General features: G+C 38.8%; 1 protein-coding gene across 1 annotated transcript in view; it reads right to left on the minus strand.

Annotated features, from left to right (window-relative positions):
* Positions 1–433: 433 nt before the first annotated feature.
* The window catches only part of CYBRD1 (cytochrome b reductase 1), a 34,351-nt gene continuing 17,073 nt past the window's right edge, over positions 434–17,711 (minus strand). The window contains exons 3-4 of the mRNA XM_028121898.2: positions 4,932–5,086; positions 434–4,414 (exon numbers count right to left, since the gene is read on the minus strand). Of these exons, the coding sequence (XP_027977699.1) occupies positions 4,117–4,414; positions 4,932–5,086 (453 nt within the window). The 3' untranslated portion in view covers positions 434–4,116. The remainder of the gene's footprint in view (positions 4,415–4,931; positions 5,087–17,711) is intronic.

Genomic DNA, 17,711 nt, shown 5'->3' on the forward strand with positions numbered 1-17,711 from the left:
AGTTTTGAAACAATCCTCTCATCCTCCCAGCAATGGAAAAAGTATGGTACTCAGAGTACACTTTATTAAAAAAAATCTGACAGCATTTTCAATAAAGAAACTTAAGGGCACCTGGGTGGCTCAGTCGTTAAGCGTCTGCCTTTGGCTCAGGTCATGATCCCAGGGTCCTGGGATCGAGTCCCGCACCGGGCTCCCTGCTCCGCGGGAAGCCTGCTTCTCCCTCTCCCACTCCCCCTACTTATGTTCCCTCTCTCGCTGTGTCTCTCTCTGTCAAATAAATAAATAAAATCTTAAAAAAAAAGAGAGAGAGAGAGAGAGAAACCTAAAAAAATTTTTTTTCTTTCCCCAAACGAACAAACAAAAAACCATGGGACAGAAACTTGCAGAAGAAAACTACACCTTCCAGCCTGGACAAATGGTTAACACACACAAATAGCTTCCAAAATAATTTTTATTACTATATAAAAACAAGTCAAGAAAAAAAATAGATGCGTATTTTTTTCTACAAAATTATAAAATATTTGGGCTACTTCATGTTTTTCCACAAGAAGGCAAATTTAAACACAGTAATCTTTTCCACTTAGAAGTTTTCAGGTATCTCCTAAGGGACAAAGAATAATAGTTTTCTTTTTTCTATACTTTCCTATGTGCAGCTCTGAGACATAGCAGTTACAGTTTTCTGTCAGGATTCTCTAAGAAAGGACCTAACAAGATAAAAAATTCTATCACATGGCAATGAAATTAGCATAACACTTTACTCCTTTCTTGAGCTTTTAGATCTGGCAGTGGTGGTCAACTGGTATGGTACTGCAATTTTCGACTCAGCAGGGAAAAGAGCCTAATTAAAAACAAGACATTCTCTTTATTTTGTCCTTTAGAAAACAGAAACCACTTGTCAGTATTCCTGAAAAAGTCCAATTGCCTTCTTTGTCATTTGATTGTAAGGTCTGAGATGCTGTTTCTAACCAGCGCGGCTTAAATGAAACCACACAAGGCGAGGGAAGGAAAGTGTTCTGGAGGGTGAATTCAGTCTGACACAGAAGCACAGGAAGCTATACGCCTTGGAGAACATTAATTCAAAAAGCATATTCATTTGAGTTTCTCAATAAATCCTTCCAGAGAAAAGGCTTTAGTGTTGATTTAGATGAGTGTTAAAATAAAGCTCCCCCTGCCACCACCCCTGAAATTAGATTATGGGGTAAGCCAAGCCAGACTACCTCTGCTGATGATATAAGCTATAATTATTTGGGAAGGTTTCAATCACTGTTTTGGAAATGATACGTAAGGCTTTCTTCTCCCTTTTTTTTTCCTGTGGACTTTTTAATGAGATATTTTGGGGAGAGATGGCTTTAGGTAGCAAATACCAGCTTTTGAAAGATAAAGGTACAATTACCATTAGAATAAAAAGCCCATTAAAAGAAGAGTCTCAGAAAGGTTTTCTAGATATATTTTACTATGCATTGTTTTCATAAAGGTTGAGGAAGAAAGAAGTTCTTATAATATCCGTAAGATTGCTCTCACATTAGCCCACAAGAGAGAGAAAGTAAAGGGCTGAGATGATGGGTGCTCAAATACTTTGCAATGGAATAGAATATTCTCATGCCAAATCCGTAATTAACTTTTCACTAGTAGCCTCTTCCTTGGCCTTTGTAAAATGGAATGACAGCTTCAATCATTGGTGCTGTCGCTGACCCCTTTCCTCCCAAAAAACTCCTGGAATTTGGGGCACCTTTATATACAGAAACATCCATTTATCAAAAATATGTTTGTGTGTGACAGTGCAATTATTCCTTCCACTTGACACCAAAATTGTAGCATGCTCTACCCATATTGAATTTAATTGTGCCTACTATGTGCCAGGCATTGGGCTGGGCACTGGGCATACTTATGACACCATTACCAATTTCGGAAATAGAATTAAATAGGAAGAAAAGAGTATTTTGGCAAGGGAATCTTCAATGGTTAGCCATGAAGCTTAACCGGTATGATGCAGTGAAGCTCATATTCAGTCTATGGAGGTAATTATCACTCAACTTAAAAGGAACTCCACTAAGCACCAAAAAGGTTAAGTGTGTTTGTTGCAAACTCTAAGGTTTTTACCCACATTAAAATCGCAGGGAAACCAAAAAAAACACAAAAAACAAAAAAAAAAAACAAATGAAAAGCATCATTTCAGCATAGGCACTATTCTAGGTTTTGGTGGGTTTTTTTTAGATTTATTTATTTATTTTAGAGGGAGAGAGAGCACATGTGCATGCACATGAGTGGGAGGAGGGACAGAAGGAGAGAATCTTCAAGGACACTCCCTGTCGAGCACGGAACCCAAGGCAGGGCTCCATCCCACCACCCATGAGATCATGACCTGAGCCAAAACGAAGTCAGATGCTCAACTGACTGAGCCACCCAGGAGCCCCACTACTCTAGGTTTTAATTTAAGTCAGCCCCGAGTCTAGACAGAAGTGTCCATGCACGAAAGAGGTCACCTCTGAGTCTCAATTCATACTGAGAACCCAAAGCTCCAGATGTCCCCTAAAACTCCACCAACATCAGGAAGCATCTTGGCTATTGCCACTGGGAAGGGCAGACCACAAGTGAATCTCTCCTATCTCCAAACCCAAAGCTATTCAGCAGCTAAGATGCTGAAGAACAAAAATTGTAATTGATTAATCTTGAAAGTTATAGATGTTTTTGCCCAAACCTTTTTTTGTCACCAAGACACAATTTTAAGATCAAAGGGGCATCAAGGTGGGCCATGGCTTGTTGGCAGTGGTGGGGTGCCATGATCTATTTCCAGGTATGGGTGGGCCTCTTTCCTTGGTTATTTGAGGAATCTGCTTTGGAAGAGAGAGCCAGAAGGTAAACTTTAACAACTCCACTGCACTCCAGCAATTGGGATTTATCCAGGGGTGAGTCAGAGTAGGTACAAACTAGTATATAATAGAAATGTAGCAGAGTAAAATGGTTAGGGTCATGGACTGAGGAGTCAGACAGCCACGTGACAAATCTCAGTTCTATCACTGATGAGCTGTATGACCTTGGGGGAAGTTACTAACATTTCTAAGCTTCAAATCTCCCAGCTGTCAAATGGAGATAATAATAGTACCTACAGTGTAAAGTTTGAGGATTTAACGAGTTAATATTTATAAAGTGCTTAGAACAGTGTCCGGCATGTAATAAGTGCCATGTAAGTACTTTCTAAAATAAAAACAGAAACTTGGGAAAAAGTGCTCTTTGAGGTATGGAGAGCAGTTTATGCTACGTAAGCTTTCAGGCATGGTCCATTCTAATTAGGTTTTGGAATCTGGCTTAGAAAGTACACCAAGCCCCAAGGAAGCTTTGGGACGAAGTTGAGATTTGGAAAAACTTCCAGGTCTGAGAAGAGAAGATCTCGTTAGCTACTTTTGGCTCAGTCACTGCTCCAAAATGCTCTAATTATAAACTCCAGTCTCCAGGGCCAATCTGAGCCCAAACTAGTTGGGGAGAGAGCAGAGGGCAGGCACTGGGAAAGGGAACCAGTCACTTTCCTAAATTTTTTCTGTACTCTACTTGTTATCTGTGTAGCATCAACCCTGCCCCAGATCTGACTCTAAAACATTAGGACTGGATTCCCAGAATTAACAGGAAATAACTGCACGACAAGAGGCCAGAGATGCTGCCAATTGATGAAATTTACCAACTGAGAGACACTTTTTTTTTTTTTTTTAGTTTTTTTTGTTTTGTTTTGGTTTGGTTTGAGAGACACATTTTGATTATCTGTTCTATGCAAGGCACTGTGCTAAATGTTTTGGTCCTCAACAAGAAAGAGGTTAACATAACCACCATTTATATCTTCTATTATTTACACAGATCATCTCCTTTCCAATTCAGGTAAGATCATAGACCTCACTACATCAAAAACTAATGATGTAATATATGGTGATTAACATAACAATAAAAAAATTTTTAAAAAAAGATCATAGGCCTCAATCAATACAAACTCTTCCAAGGAATCCTACTTTATGATTAAAAGAAATATTGACTCTGCGGAGCTTAGTCTTCCTGGGGCTAAATAGGAGAAGCTAAACTGTAGAGCTGGTTTTTAAAAGTGAAGCTATATGGCCACATCTCTACAACATTCTACATGGTGGATCTCTGTCCAGCCTCATCAACGGTCAAGTTTCTTTTCTTCGCTGTTGTTTCACTATTTAATTTTGAATCTGACGTGTCCACATTGCTGAAGTTGACTGCTAAGCCTTCTGCTCCCTCTCGAGCGCCTCCATTTGGCTGAAGCAGGACAGAATTTGGTTCTTTAGGACGTTGCCACTGTGGTCTGGTGACTATCCAAAAAATGAGTGCCCCATACACCACAATCAGGAGGCCAAGGGTATTTGTGAAAACACCTTCTGGTGGGAATGTACTGTATCCAGAACCCTTCCTACAAAAAAGAGAGAGTGTGTCCAATTACAAATAGGGCGATAAAGCCACATGTCAAACAGTCTTGAATTTATCTGCTTAAAAATGCACACTGGTACACCTTCTACATAAATCCCCTTAAAGTTTGACATTAAGGAGAAATTTAAATTATGCCAAAATAACCCAATTGAAATAGTATGGAATTGTTAAAAATGATAAGTATGAAAATAATATAGCACCTGGAACACCTGTAGCACTTAAACATTGGAAAAGGGGTGATACAAAAATGTTTGTACACCATAATCACATCAAAAAGATTAAAAGGGCATGGGTAACTCCAACAGTTGTTTTGTAAGAGTGATACAATTTTTTGGACTTTTTGGTCCTTCTTCCAAACATTATTAATGCTATATTACATTTGTAATGTAATACAGTTTTAATATTAAAAATTTTATTACTTTAAATTACATTTTTCCAATGAACAAGTATTTAACATTTTATAGCTCAGATATTATAATTAGGAAAACTACGCAACTTACAGGGCAAAGAACAGTTTCTCAGTCACTCCCGTAAGTACCGCTGCAATCACCGTTCCAAAGATGAGGAGCCCAGAATAGACATGCACGGGCATGACAAGTGCTCGGAGGGAAAGTGGAGCCCAAGGAAGCAGAAAGATGAAAACCCCTAGGAGTAGCTGAACATCAACAGTACAAAGGTTATCATTTAATTTTAAGTTTTAACTAATATTAAAATTATTATTATAAAAGCAATTATGTGCAAAAGGGAAAACCTTCCTACAGAACCAAGGGCATAAGATGAAAAGTACATTTCCCCGCTCCAGTTCCACTACTCAAAGGCAACACCTATTACCACTTTCTCAAGTATCCTTCCAGAAAATCTCTATGCCTATACAAGTATGTGTGTGTGTGTGTGTGTGTGTGTGTGTGTGTGTGTGTGTGAGAAGAGAGACTTTTTAAAGTATAAATGGTATCTTACTATATACTTCTTCTGCATCTTGCTTTTTTCCCTTAATAGTATATCTTGAAGATCTTTTCATGTCAAAACATGTGCATCTGGTTTATTCTTTTTAATGGCTACTCTTCTAGTAATTTACTCAGTTCTATCTCTATGGATGTTCCTCTTTCTAGTTTTTTCCAATCATTAACAAAGCTACAGTGAACATTCTGGTACCTTCTTGTTTGTATTTATCTATTTCCTGAAGATTGCCAAGTAGAAGAGGAAATAAAAGATTTTCAAGTCACTAAAACCAGATACAATAGGACACCTTTAGTCAGTTCAATCTAAAACAGTATATGCCGAGAAGTTGACAATTTTGTTTTATGAGGAAACAATGAATTCTGCAGAGAGGTTATCTCCATTTCCTTGACAATTAAATCCATAGCAGGATGCTTCTCTGCAGAGGAGAGCAAGATTCCTATGGAAATGAAGTCTGGTGACACTTTCAGTGTGTTTTGTTTTGTTGCCCCACAGCCCCTCCCCATTAAGTATTGTCTTCTCCTCAAGAAAATGAAGACCACTGAGCTACTGAATTTAAAGGGGTGTTTTTTCAGGTACCTACTTTGGATCTACCACCCAAACAAAACAAGTAGAGGGGAGAACAGGGAGAAATACAACATCACTGTTCATCTTTCCTGACTGAGGTCAAAGGACCTTTTCTGGGGGACACCAGAAAAATGAAGGCAGAAGGGGTCTGAGACCCTAAAACACATTGAGAATCAGCTTCTGGGACATGGTAATGAATGGAAGTTAAGAAATGCATTTGATAGGCTGATGCGCATATTTTATTGTCTGCTTAAGGCCACAAATGCCTGAATGTATGAGAAATGGTACAGAGGGCCCCCCTTGGTGGTTCAGAATGTTGCTAATTCTCCTTCAGTGACGTTTAGTGATTGTATTAGTATCAAAGGGCAAGCATTCTGACGTACAGGTTGTGCTTTCTCCATGAAAAGGGGGCTCAGGTAAGTGGCCATCAAGGATTTAGCACATCTATGCTTCTGTGAGTAAAGTCACCACAACTTTTCTGTGACTTGCCCATGGAAATATGTATCTTCCATATTTCTGTTCTCCCGACTCTTCATTCCTAAGATTCTGTTTTCTTTTATTTCTTTCAGGATTTATCATGTGTGCCTCTTGTAATCCCGTGGGGCTCAATGATCGAAGCAGGCAGGGTACCAGAAATTGGCTTACAGGACCCCAGGCAATTTAACTCTCCTTAAATGTTACTTTCACCATTAAAAAAATAATTTTTTGGCAAAAGAAAATTACTTTTAAGAGGAAAGGAAAAAAATTGCAGAATGCTTAACTTTGATTAAAAGTGTTCCAAATGGTACAAATTTATAATAATTTAAAAAAATTTATAATTTTTAATAATATTCTTTATTTCCTTTTTACTGTCTTAGCCTTACCAACTTACAAGTAGTACGGTAACTTGAAACCAAGTGGACTGAAACAAAATCCCTTTGTCCTTTTAAGTCACTGGTTCTTGAAGTGTTGTTCATAGAAGACCTGCATCAGAAACACTTGGGCCTTTCTTTAAAGAGATCCCTGGGACACATCCACAGCTGCTAAATCAGAACTTCTAGGAGTCGGGCTCAGGAATCTGCATTTTAATAGAATGCCCAGGCAATTCTTAATACATGTTAAAGTCTGAAGATCACTCACTGCTTTTGACTCACATAAATTGTTTCAGAGATATGGGTTAACTACAGTCTGGAAAATCCCTAAAAGTGAAGGCAGTGGAATCATCCATTATCTTCAGCCTCAAACACATATTAAGTGCCAACTATGGAAAACAAAGTGCTCCAGTGTTTAGAAACCATCACCTACAGAAAGCTGTTCTTCACCACAATCGAGTTCTTAAGAGAGTTTAAGAAGAATAGAATCTCATTAAAAATTATTATTAAGATATCAAAGTGAAAGGGTAGTATGATCCTAATTATAATTAAAATTTTTTTAAATGTATATTCATAGGCATAATAAAAGCCTAAAGGAAATAAGCCAAAATACAATGATACCTCTAGATTATGGCATTATCAGTGATTTTTGTTTTTTCTTTTTTTCCCTGTATTTTATAAACTTTAAAGTTAATGTATATTACTTTTATAATTGGAAATAGACAATAAAAGTTTACTTTTAAAGTTCCTATACTAAATACCTGGGCTTTATCAGTTAATTATTAATTATTATCTGCTCACCTACAAATGCATTTTACTACTCCAGTTTTATCTCACTTTATGAAACAAATGAGTTTTTTTTTAAAAAGATACGTGTGAACTTTGAGACCTAACAATAACTTTTGTTTGCAAACATCATTAATGAAACCAGGAAATATCTGCCTAGCTAGCTTTTGTACTAGGTATGATTTCCTTTTTCTTTTTTTAACTGTAGAGGTGGATTTAATGAGCAATCAAGTGATTTACAGATTATTATATGGAGGTCCTCTCCATTTTTCTGCTATTTTATATACTCACTCATTCCTGCATTTAAAGCACATATTGCTGGGCCCCATCCCTAGAGTTTCTGATTCAGCAGATCTGGAGTGGAACTTAAGAATCTATATTTCTAATTTCCCCGGTGATGCAAATGATGTTGTTCTAGGGACCACACTTTGAGAAGCCCTGTCTTGGGCCATTTCCAAGTTGCATTCTTCAAACATAAAAGCATGTTTCTTCCAGGGATTAAAACATCTAATTAGCTCGAACTAGAATATGTCCAAAGGTTTTTTATAAAGAGACGACACACAAATTGAACACTATGTTCCCCTGTCAATATTCCACATCTCCTTGCTGCACCGTCTTGCATCACAACTACCTGGTGGTACCCCAGCACTGGCTCAGCCATCTTCAGGACTACCTCTGGTCTGCTAGGTACTACTAGAGGAAATCACACAGCCAAGGACACTGGCATCACTATAAATTCATGACTGTGATGCCCACAGTTATGAGCACTTCAACACTGCTCAACAATCTTTCTATTGTCTGATTTCTCAGCTGGTCCCTTTTCCTCAAACTACTCGCTGTCCCGTGTGCCTTCTATTAGCAGATGATTTTATTACCACCTCGTGCGGAAAACAGAGTCTCACTTTTCTGCCACTGAACCAAACAAACCAAAAAAGCACCCCAAACCAACAATTCCCTCCTTTCTTCAATTACAACAGAGTTGCTGTTCAATTTTCCAGCTGGGCTCTGCAACCTGCTTCCTGAAGACATAGCTGTAGATTCACTCCAGCATTTACGACCTCTCCTTCTCTACCAGTGCCATCTTGGGTGCATTTTAACATGCTGGAGCTTCTCACAATGAAAAGAAGTTAAAAAAACAAAAACAAAAACAAAAAAAAACTCAACCAAAACCCCTGACTCCCATCCCTGTTCAGTTACCATCCTCTCGCGCTCCTTGCCTTCTTGCCCAAAACTCTTGACTGAGTTGCCTATTTTTCACCTTCTACTCCTTCTTCAGTCCATTGAAATCTGGATTCTGCCCTCCAGGAAAATTGCTCTCCAGGGTCATCAGTGACTTCCAGGTCACTCAATCCAAAGGACAGTTTTCAGACCTTACTTTCCTTGACTTCTTACAGCATCTGACACTCCTTCAGCCCTTTGTTCCCTCTCTAACGTTCCTTTTCTCATCCCCTGACTTGCTCAAGCCTGCAAGTGACTTTCATCTCTTTACCACTGACTTTCCAAATCTCATTAATTCTACCTTTGAACTATCTTTAGAAACTATCCACTTTGCTCACTGCTACTCCTACACCCCACGCCACAATTGTTTCTCATTTGAACATCTGTACTTCAAGCTAGTCTATCTACCTGTACTCCTGTCCAGCCTCCAATTCATCTTCCATAACTCCACTCCCAGTAGCCTGACCTCCTTGTTTCCCAAACAAAGCAAACTTTTACCCACATACCATCCCATTCCCCTCTTATACGCCCCTTTCACCACCAACCTCATGACTTCAGGTTTTGGTCTGACTTCCTTTATCCCCTGTACCATACGAGAGCTCTCCCAGAACACTCCATACCCACCTTATCTACCAAATACAGAGAGGCCAGTCTCCCTTGTAAGTTATACGAGGACAGAAAGCATGTTTCTTTGGATCCATGCTTGTCTTGTGAACAACACATCCTCTACAGCCTAGCAAGGAATCTAATGCACAATAGGTATTTAGCTTTGTTGAATAAGTGGATTAATGAACAAAATTTCATTCACATAAAATGTATCTTCTCAACTATGAAGGTGCCTAGGATCCATAGCAGAAATAAAATAAAAAATGCCATCTTTAGGTTGTAAAGGAGCCTTCCACAAGATTTATACTTCTAATAACAATAGCTGACTTGTGCCATTCTAGTATGCTAAGCCGTAGGCTGAGCATTTCTGTGCATTATTTGGCTTTGGTTACGATGTTGTGAAGGATGTATCAAAAGCCTTAATTTATAGGTGAGAAAACTAGGTTCAAAAAGATTCAATAATTTGTCTTAAGGTCACCAGCGACAAATGGATGAACCTGATTCAAACTGAGATCTCCCTGATTACAAATCCCATGTTCTTAAACACTACTTCCTCTCTGGACCTGAGCAAGAAAAGAGGGTTCAGATTTCCTCCTGCTAACCAAAGTCATAAAGTTGTGAAATGACCTTTCTGAGAAGTCTAGTTAGCACACAAATAAAACAACAAAAGATAAGAATTTGAGTATTTCAGAGAGCAAAAGAGAATCTTGAGAGATTTTAAAATGTTTTTAATTCACCCAAGTTTAATATTAGAAAAATCTGATACAACTGACTATATTAACAGATTAAAGAAGACAAGCTTTTGATTGGTCTCAAACAGCATGCTTCTGAACTCCCAGGAGGGCCTGTGAGCACATATTGCTGGGCCCCCCACCCAGAGTTTCTGATCCAGCCGTTCTGGAGCAGAACCCAAGAATCTGGTTTGTTTTGACCTCAGGGGAAGGGAAGATCTCACCAACAAATTACCAAAATGAAATAAAAAATCATAACCTTAAAGGAAAAGATGAATTTGTTTCATTAAAATTGAGAATTTCCATTTATCAGAAAATACTAACAAAAGAGAAAATATAAGCTTCAAACTGGAAGATATATATAAGCAATACGTGTAAATGAAAAGGAATCTGACACAGAACTCCTACATATCTTCAAGGAAAATAAAAAAAAACCCTCATTTTTCAAATGGACAAAAGATATGAACAGGTATTTCTTAGAAGAGAAACATGAGTAATCAGTGCAATAAACATTAAAACCACAAGAAGACATCATTTTATATGCACTAGTTTGGCAATCATTAAAAAGTCTGAAGAGGATGACCGTCGGCAAGGATGTGCCTTATGGGAAGGAACACTTACACTGCTGGCAGGAACACACTGGGATCAACCACTTTGGAAAACAGTTTCTTTTTTAGGCTGAGTATATAACTCCCCTCGTAAGTATATGCCCAGAGTAATCTTTGCATATGAGGGCCATTATATATAAATGTTCAATATAGCATTGTTTTAACAGAGGACAACTGAAAATGGCCCAAATGTCTACTAGCAGGAGAACGGATAAGTAAATTCATGATATATTTGTACAATGGAATACAAAAGTAAAAAGGAATACAGCTAGAGGAATCAATATGGTTGAATCAGTAGAATGAAAAAAAAGTTACAATAGAATACAAATATTACAAGACTATTTTTTAAAAAGTAAAAAAGCAAAACTAAACAACATATTACTTGGGGATTCACAGTATGCAGTAAAATTATAAAGAATAACAGGGAATGACAAAAAAAACTTCCAGAGAATGGTTACCACTAGGGGCTGGGGTAGGTAGAGAGATCTGGGATCCAGGTAGGAGTGGGTAGGGATTTTATGTATTCTAAATTAGGCTGGATGGTGGAAGCATAGCAGTTAATTTTATCATGATCTGTAACTTCTAAATACATACAAGAGGGCTTTTTAAATTCAGAACCTCAAAGAGCTTTTATTTATATGGGCTATGTCTATTGATATTTACCATAGTAGAAATTAAAGCTGAAACTTCTAAAAATATTTATTCATTTAACAATGATAAATTCTCTACATATTTACATAAATAACAAGTCTTATGGAAAAATAACTATATTATGTGAAACAAAAAAATAGTGAGTCAAGTGACATGTTTGCAAATCATTTCAAGGTCTGATTCAATAGTGGATAATTGGATTCCTCTATTTGTCTCCACATTCGGTCTGATAGGATAGCACATATAATGCAGCCTCTGGAAAAGTCCCCCAAACACTTGTGAGGAACTGAGACAAAGACAAATACCATCTTAGTATTATGAAAAGAGCTTTGAACAGAAAGACCACCTGAAAAATCTTGGTTACCCCCGCCCCGTTCAGGGCTTCCTGGACGTTTCCTTTGAAAACTACTCTAAGAGGATGCCTTGGAAGCAGAGAGAAGGAACACCTCAGAAAGATGAAATGAAAGAATAAGAAAATTTGGGAGGAGAGTGTCATAAAGAAATTTCAGCTTAATTTCCTCTTCAAAGGGGTAAATAAAGGATCTCTGCTTTGCCGAGGAATCATTCCTGTGATTGTTTTGGGGGCTGTGGAATTGGGCAGGGGGCAGGCAGCAGATCAGATGATCCAGCCTGGTCCAACCCCCTGTCCAAGTGCCTCAGTCAAGAGAACACTTAAGATACAAGCAGACCCAAACACATTTTTACACAGTTTAATCTATGGACTCAGGAAAGATGGGCCCTCTTTTTTGGGGGGGTAGGCTCAAGGATCTCAGGAGCCACCTAGCTGAGGGAAGCAGAGGTGATATGCAGAGAACACAGCCCAGTGAGAGTTCACTTTGGACCTCTGATAATTCGTTATTGTTTAAAAATGCCTCAGAGGCTAGATGTCACAAGTCGGAAAGAATTCTCACTTGAAATGCTTTACGATCCAGAGGTAAACATGAGGAAGGAGGAAGACCTTTCAGCCTTCATGGCTGCAGCCTTTGTTGCTTGCCTCGCTCTTTACTTACTGAAATCACCTGGACACTGGCTTCACTTGGCAGAAAAAATCCTGGCACGGAAGCTCCGCTCACCCCCAACAGCGCTAAGGTAAGAGGATCCGAACTTGACGGTCTCTCCCGCGCTCTTCATACTCGGTGGCAGGACTGATTCTTTAAGTGTTCTTGGGTGGGGGCGGGGCGTGCAAACCAGCCTCACAATCTCGGCGAATGGCCCGCAAGCGCGGGTAAGCTCTGGGACCCAAGGGCAGGCAGCCGGGGCCATGGAAGCCGGCAGAAAGACAGCAGCTACTGCTGCTCCCGGAAAGTGGGGCTTCCTGTTCTCCGCCAGCAAGTGGCTGCTCCAGGAACCTCCACCGAGAACTCGTCTTGATTCAGACAGAGGAACTGCTTCCCCTTTGCGCTTTTGACTTAAGAAAACTGACAGAAGCATGTCTCTGTCAAGCATATTTTTGTGGCTCATGAATTTTTACAACTAAGAATATGGAGGCAGGACTCTTTGTAAATCATAAGGAGGGAGCATAGCGCCTATCAAAAGCGAAGAAAGCAAGCTTGGAATTGATTTCTTTCCTCTGGGAAAGGAAATGTTCTTTCCTGTCATTACGTCCTGAGCACACCTGGGTGATCTGTTCTGTCACTTCTAGGGAGAAGCAATGCAAATAGCTTGAAAACAGCTGTTATGCAACAAAGGAATAAAGCTGGAATGTAGTCCTCTTGTCCTGACAGGACACCGATCACCTGGTTCCTGAACAACCACGGGCACCAAGCACAACGTGTGTACTCACAGCTGTGGTGAGGGGACGCCCATTTGCTTGTTTAGTTTTAGAAAACTATGTAGGAGCGGCTGGGTGGCTCAGTCGGTTGAGCATCTGCCTTAGGCTCAGGTCATGATCCCAGGGTCCCGGGATCGAGCCCCGCGTCGGGCTCCCCGCTCAGCCTGGAGCCTGCTTCTCCCTCTGCCCCTCCCCTAGCTTATGCTTTCTTCCTCTCTCTCTCAAATAAATAAAATCTTAAAAACTATATATATATGATTTTATGTAACATGATTTACTTATATTTAAAACAAAAGAGCTACATGTTCAAGCAAGTCAAATAAAATACATGTAAAAATAACCCCCCAACGAATCCTACCCACTCCCACAATGGTAGTAGTTTGGTATATTCTCTCACGCCTTTCTTTACACATCAACACATATATGCTTTTTTTCTTTCTCTTTCCTTTTTTTTTTAAATGACATTTTACTATACCTATTACTCTTCAGTATTTTTTATACTGAAGAGCATATCATGATTTCACTCTTGGTCAGTAGACAGAGCTACATTCCTTGTAATACCTTTATAATATCCACCATCGATTTACCACAGATTATTTAACCATTCCCTATTGATGGGCATTTAGGTTGCTTCCCGTTTCCTGCCCACACAAACAGTGCCGCACTAAAAAATCCTTTTTCGAGTTCCTTATGTTACAGTTATTTTACTTCCTCTCTCTCTGAATGTGGGATTGCTAGGTTAAGGGTAACGATATTTAAAAAACAATTTTAGTAGATAGTAACAAACTACTTCCCTAAAATTTGTTAACAGTGCATTTCCTACCAGCAGTGGAAAAGCAGAAGTGGAAAGCACCCTTTACCTCACACCCTTGGCAGCAAGGAACATCACCACTGTTGTTGTGATAGTCTTGTGGGGAAAAATGACATTTTATTGTTGTCCTCACATTTTCCTAACTTCTTAGTGAGGTTGGACATTTTATCATATGCTTATTGGTGATTTAAGTTTTTCTTCTTTGACATGCCTATTCAAATTTTCTGTTTATTTTTCTGTGAGGTTGCCTTTTTATCACTAATTTTAGGAGTTGTTTTATATATTAGGGACACCTGGGTGGCTCAGTTGATTGAGCATTCGGCTCAGATCATGATCCCAGGGTCCTCGGATTGAGTCCCACATCGGGCTCCTTGCTCAACAGGAAGCCTGCTTCTCCCTCAGCCTGCCACTCCCCCTGCTTGTGCTCTCTCTCTCTCTCTGACAAATAAATAAAAAATCTTTAAAAAAAAGAGTTGTTTTATATATTAAATGCATTAACCCTTAACACATGACATGATTATTCCCCATATCCCTTGGTGCAGTTTCTGTTGACTTTGGTATATTTGCCCCATATAATTTTTAAAAAATTTTTATGTAATCAAACGTCTTTCTTTTCCTTTATGACTTGTGATTTCTTGTCAACCCTATGGACTCCCCAACCTCAGATTATACAGATTATATGCTTCTTAGTTTTCTTTTTCTCTTTTCATTGGCTTTGTTTTTTTAATATTTAGAACGTTAATCTATCTGGAATCTTTTTTCTTTTGTGTTATATACAGAGTCCTTTTGCTTATTTATTTGGTTTCTTCCAAATGGATAACCCATTATGATGGTAGCATTTATTAAATAAGCAAAATTCTTTCTCCACTAAATTGAAATACCATAGTGTCATAGAAAAAGTTCTCATACATACTTGGACTGTTTCTGTCCTCTCTGTTCTTTCCATGGCTATAATTTGTTTACTTTTGTTTTAATAACTTGTTTTGAATAAGGCAGGTCTCCCTTCGCTTCTTTTTCAAAATTTTTTGATTATCCTTGGATATTTACTGTGCAAGTTTAAGACTCCCATCAAGCTTAAAATTAGAATTATATTAAAAATAAATATGGTTGAAGAGGGAAAGATATTTCTATATTAATTTTTCTCTTTTAGTAACATGGTATCTCTCTAATTATACCATGTTTTCTCAATAAGATTTTATAGTCTTTTACGTGTTCTTTTTTTTTCTTTTTTAAGATTTTATTTATTCGGGGAGGGTATGTGCTATGGTGAGTGCTGTGAATTGTGCAAGACTGTTGAATCACAGATCTGTACTTCTGAAACAAATAATGCAATATATGTTAAGAAAAAAAAAAGATAGCAGGAGAGGAAGAATGAAGGGGAGTAAGTTGGAGGGGGAGATGAACCATGAGAGACGATGGACTCTGAGAAACAAACTGAGGGTTCTAGAGGGGAGGGGGGTGGGGGGATGGGTTAGCCTGGTGATGGGTATTAAAGAGGGCCCATTCTGCGTGGAGCACTGGGTGTTATGCACAAACAATGAATCATGGAACACTACATCAAAAACTAATGATGTAATGTATGGTGATTAACATAACAATAAAAAATTTTTGAAAAGATTTTATTTATTCATTTGAGAGAGAGAGAGAGAGAGAGAGCACAAGCAAGGGGGAGGGGCAGAGAGAGAGGGAGAAGCAGACTCCCTGCTGAGCAGGGAGCCTGATGCAGGACTCGATCCCAGGACCCCGAAGGCAGACACTTAACCATCTGAGGCACCCAGGCGCCCCCGTATCTTACATATTCTACATATAGGTTTTACACCCTCATTGTTCAATTTATTCCTAGGTATTTTATAATTTTATATCCATATTATAAATGAATTCTACTTCTTATTCTAAGCGGTTATTTCCAGTTTAGGCAAAAGTTCTTGAATTATGAATGGCGATCTTATATCCAGCCACCTTTCCAAATGCTCTTACTACTCTAGCCATCTCTTGGGTTACTAGACATACATTACATGATCTGCAAACCAAAAAGTCACAAATTCTCTATTATTTATGCAGATTTTTTTCATTATCTTGTAGCTAAAACCTCTAAAATAAAGTTGAATTACAAAGGAAGGAAGCACCAATATCTTATTAATTTAACAGAAATGTCTTCAGTATTTCACAGTTTAAATTGGTGTTTGCTGTTGGATGTTAGTAAATGTGTTTGTCATCGGAGCCGCCATCTTAGGTGTAGGAGTATGTAATGCACAATGGGGCCACATCTAAGAAGAGTTTGTTTTCTCTCGGTGTACTGGAATAGTTGAAAGTACCTGTTCCTAGAAGGTCAAAGGTATAAAACAGTAAGGACCCAATGCCTTTTTTAGTGATAGATTTCAAATAACCTTACCAGTTTCGTTTAATATTATTGGCCAGTTTAGGTTTTCTAATTCCTCTTGGATCAAATCTGGTAGTTTATATTTGGCAAGAAAATAGTCCTTTTTTCTTTCTTTAAGATTTTTAAGCATATTACTGTATATTAAAATTTCATAATCTGTCCTAATTTCAAAATACTTTTTGTATCTATGATTATCTTTCTTTCTTATTCTGAAGGTTGTATATTTTGTTTTTTCTCAATCAGGTTTGCAATGGTTTATCTATTTTATTATTTTTTGAAAGAACCAGATTTTCATTTCACTTACAATTTCTTCTATTTTTTATTCATAGTTGTGGGAGGCTGAATCATGCTGCCCCCACACCTGCAAAGATATTCACACCCTAATCCCTGAAAGCTATGAATATGTTATGTTACATGGCAAAAGACACTTTGTAAATGTAATTAGTTTATGGATCTTATGATTGGGAGATAATCTTGGATTATCTGGACAGCTCTATATAATCACATGACTCAGTAACAGTATTTTACCTAGTCCGTTTTAATTACTGCACTCAGAACCACAGAACCCTCTCACAGGAAAGCTACATAGCTTTTGGGTGGTTTCCATTCTGTTCCTCAGAGATACACCCTCCAGCTGAGGATGCTCAAAGGCTAGCTGAGTGATCATGGGGACATCGTGGGAACAGCAGAACTAAGTGCTTGTGGAGAGGGCCCCGGACTTGGGCCTGAGTCCCAGCTCTGCCTCTGGCTGTGTAACTTGCACATCCTCAGCACCAGCAAAGGCCATCTCCCATGAAGGATTAGGGGAGATAAGCAGAATGCTTCACACAGTGCTCCCTCTCCTGTGTTCCACATCCTGAACTGGTGCAGAGGAAGTGAGACAAAGTGAGGGGAACGGACCGCTGAAAGCAGAACACGGAGCGGAGAAAAGTTCTGAAGAGATGCCAGGAAGGAAGCCAAGGGGGTCCCCAAAGCAACAGGCAGCATCTCAGTGGCCTCTGCTCTTGCCATCCTACTCTCTGGGAGGACCCACCACCTGCTGGCGGAGATAAAAGCTGCCTCCCAGACGAGAACACTGAGGGAAAATCAGCCTTGAGGACGGGAAGTCTGAGCTAGGCTCAGCTATCCAATTTGAGATATTTTTCTTGTTCCTTCTTATCAGTAAGATCATGTTTGATTCAGGGTTTTCTCTGTGCTCCCATCCTGTCTGGTCTCTAATCCCTACCGCCAGTCATGGTAATGCAAACTTAAATAATCAAATAGTGTCCATACATACATTAACTTTTATTTAATTAAAATTCAAGAAGACTTAAGGCTTTAAAAGCCTTTCTTTAAAAAGAAAA

Source organism: Eumetopias jubatus, unplaced genomic scaffold (genome assembly GCF_037043125.1).
Source record: "Eumetopias jubatus isolate StellerSeaLion01/CBP00866 unplaced genomic scaffold, mEumJub1_p1.0 scaffold_3, whole genome shotgun sequence".
In the NCBI taxonomy this organism is placed as follows: domain Eukaryota; kingdom Metazoa; phylum Chordata; class Mammalia; order Carnivora; family Otariidae; genus Eumetopias; species Eumetopias jubatus.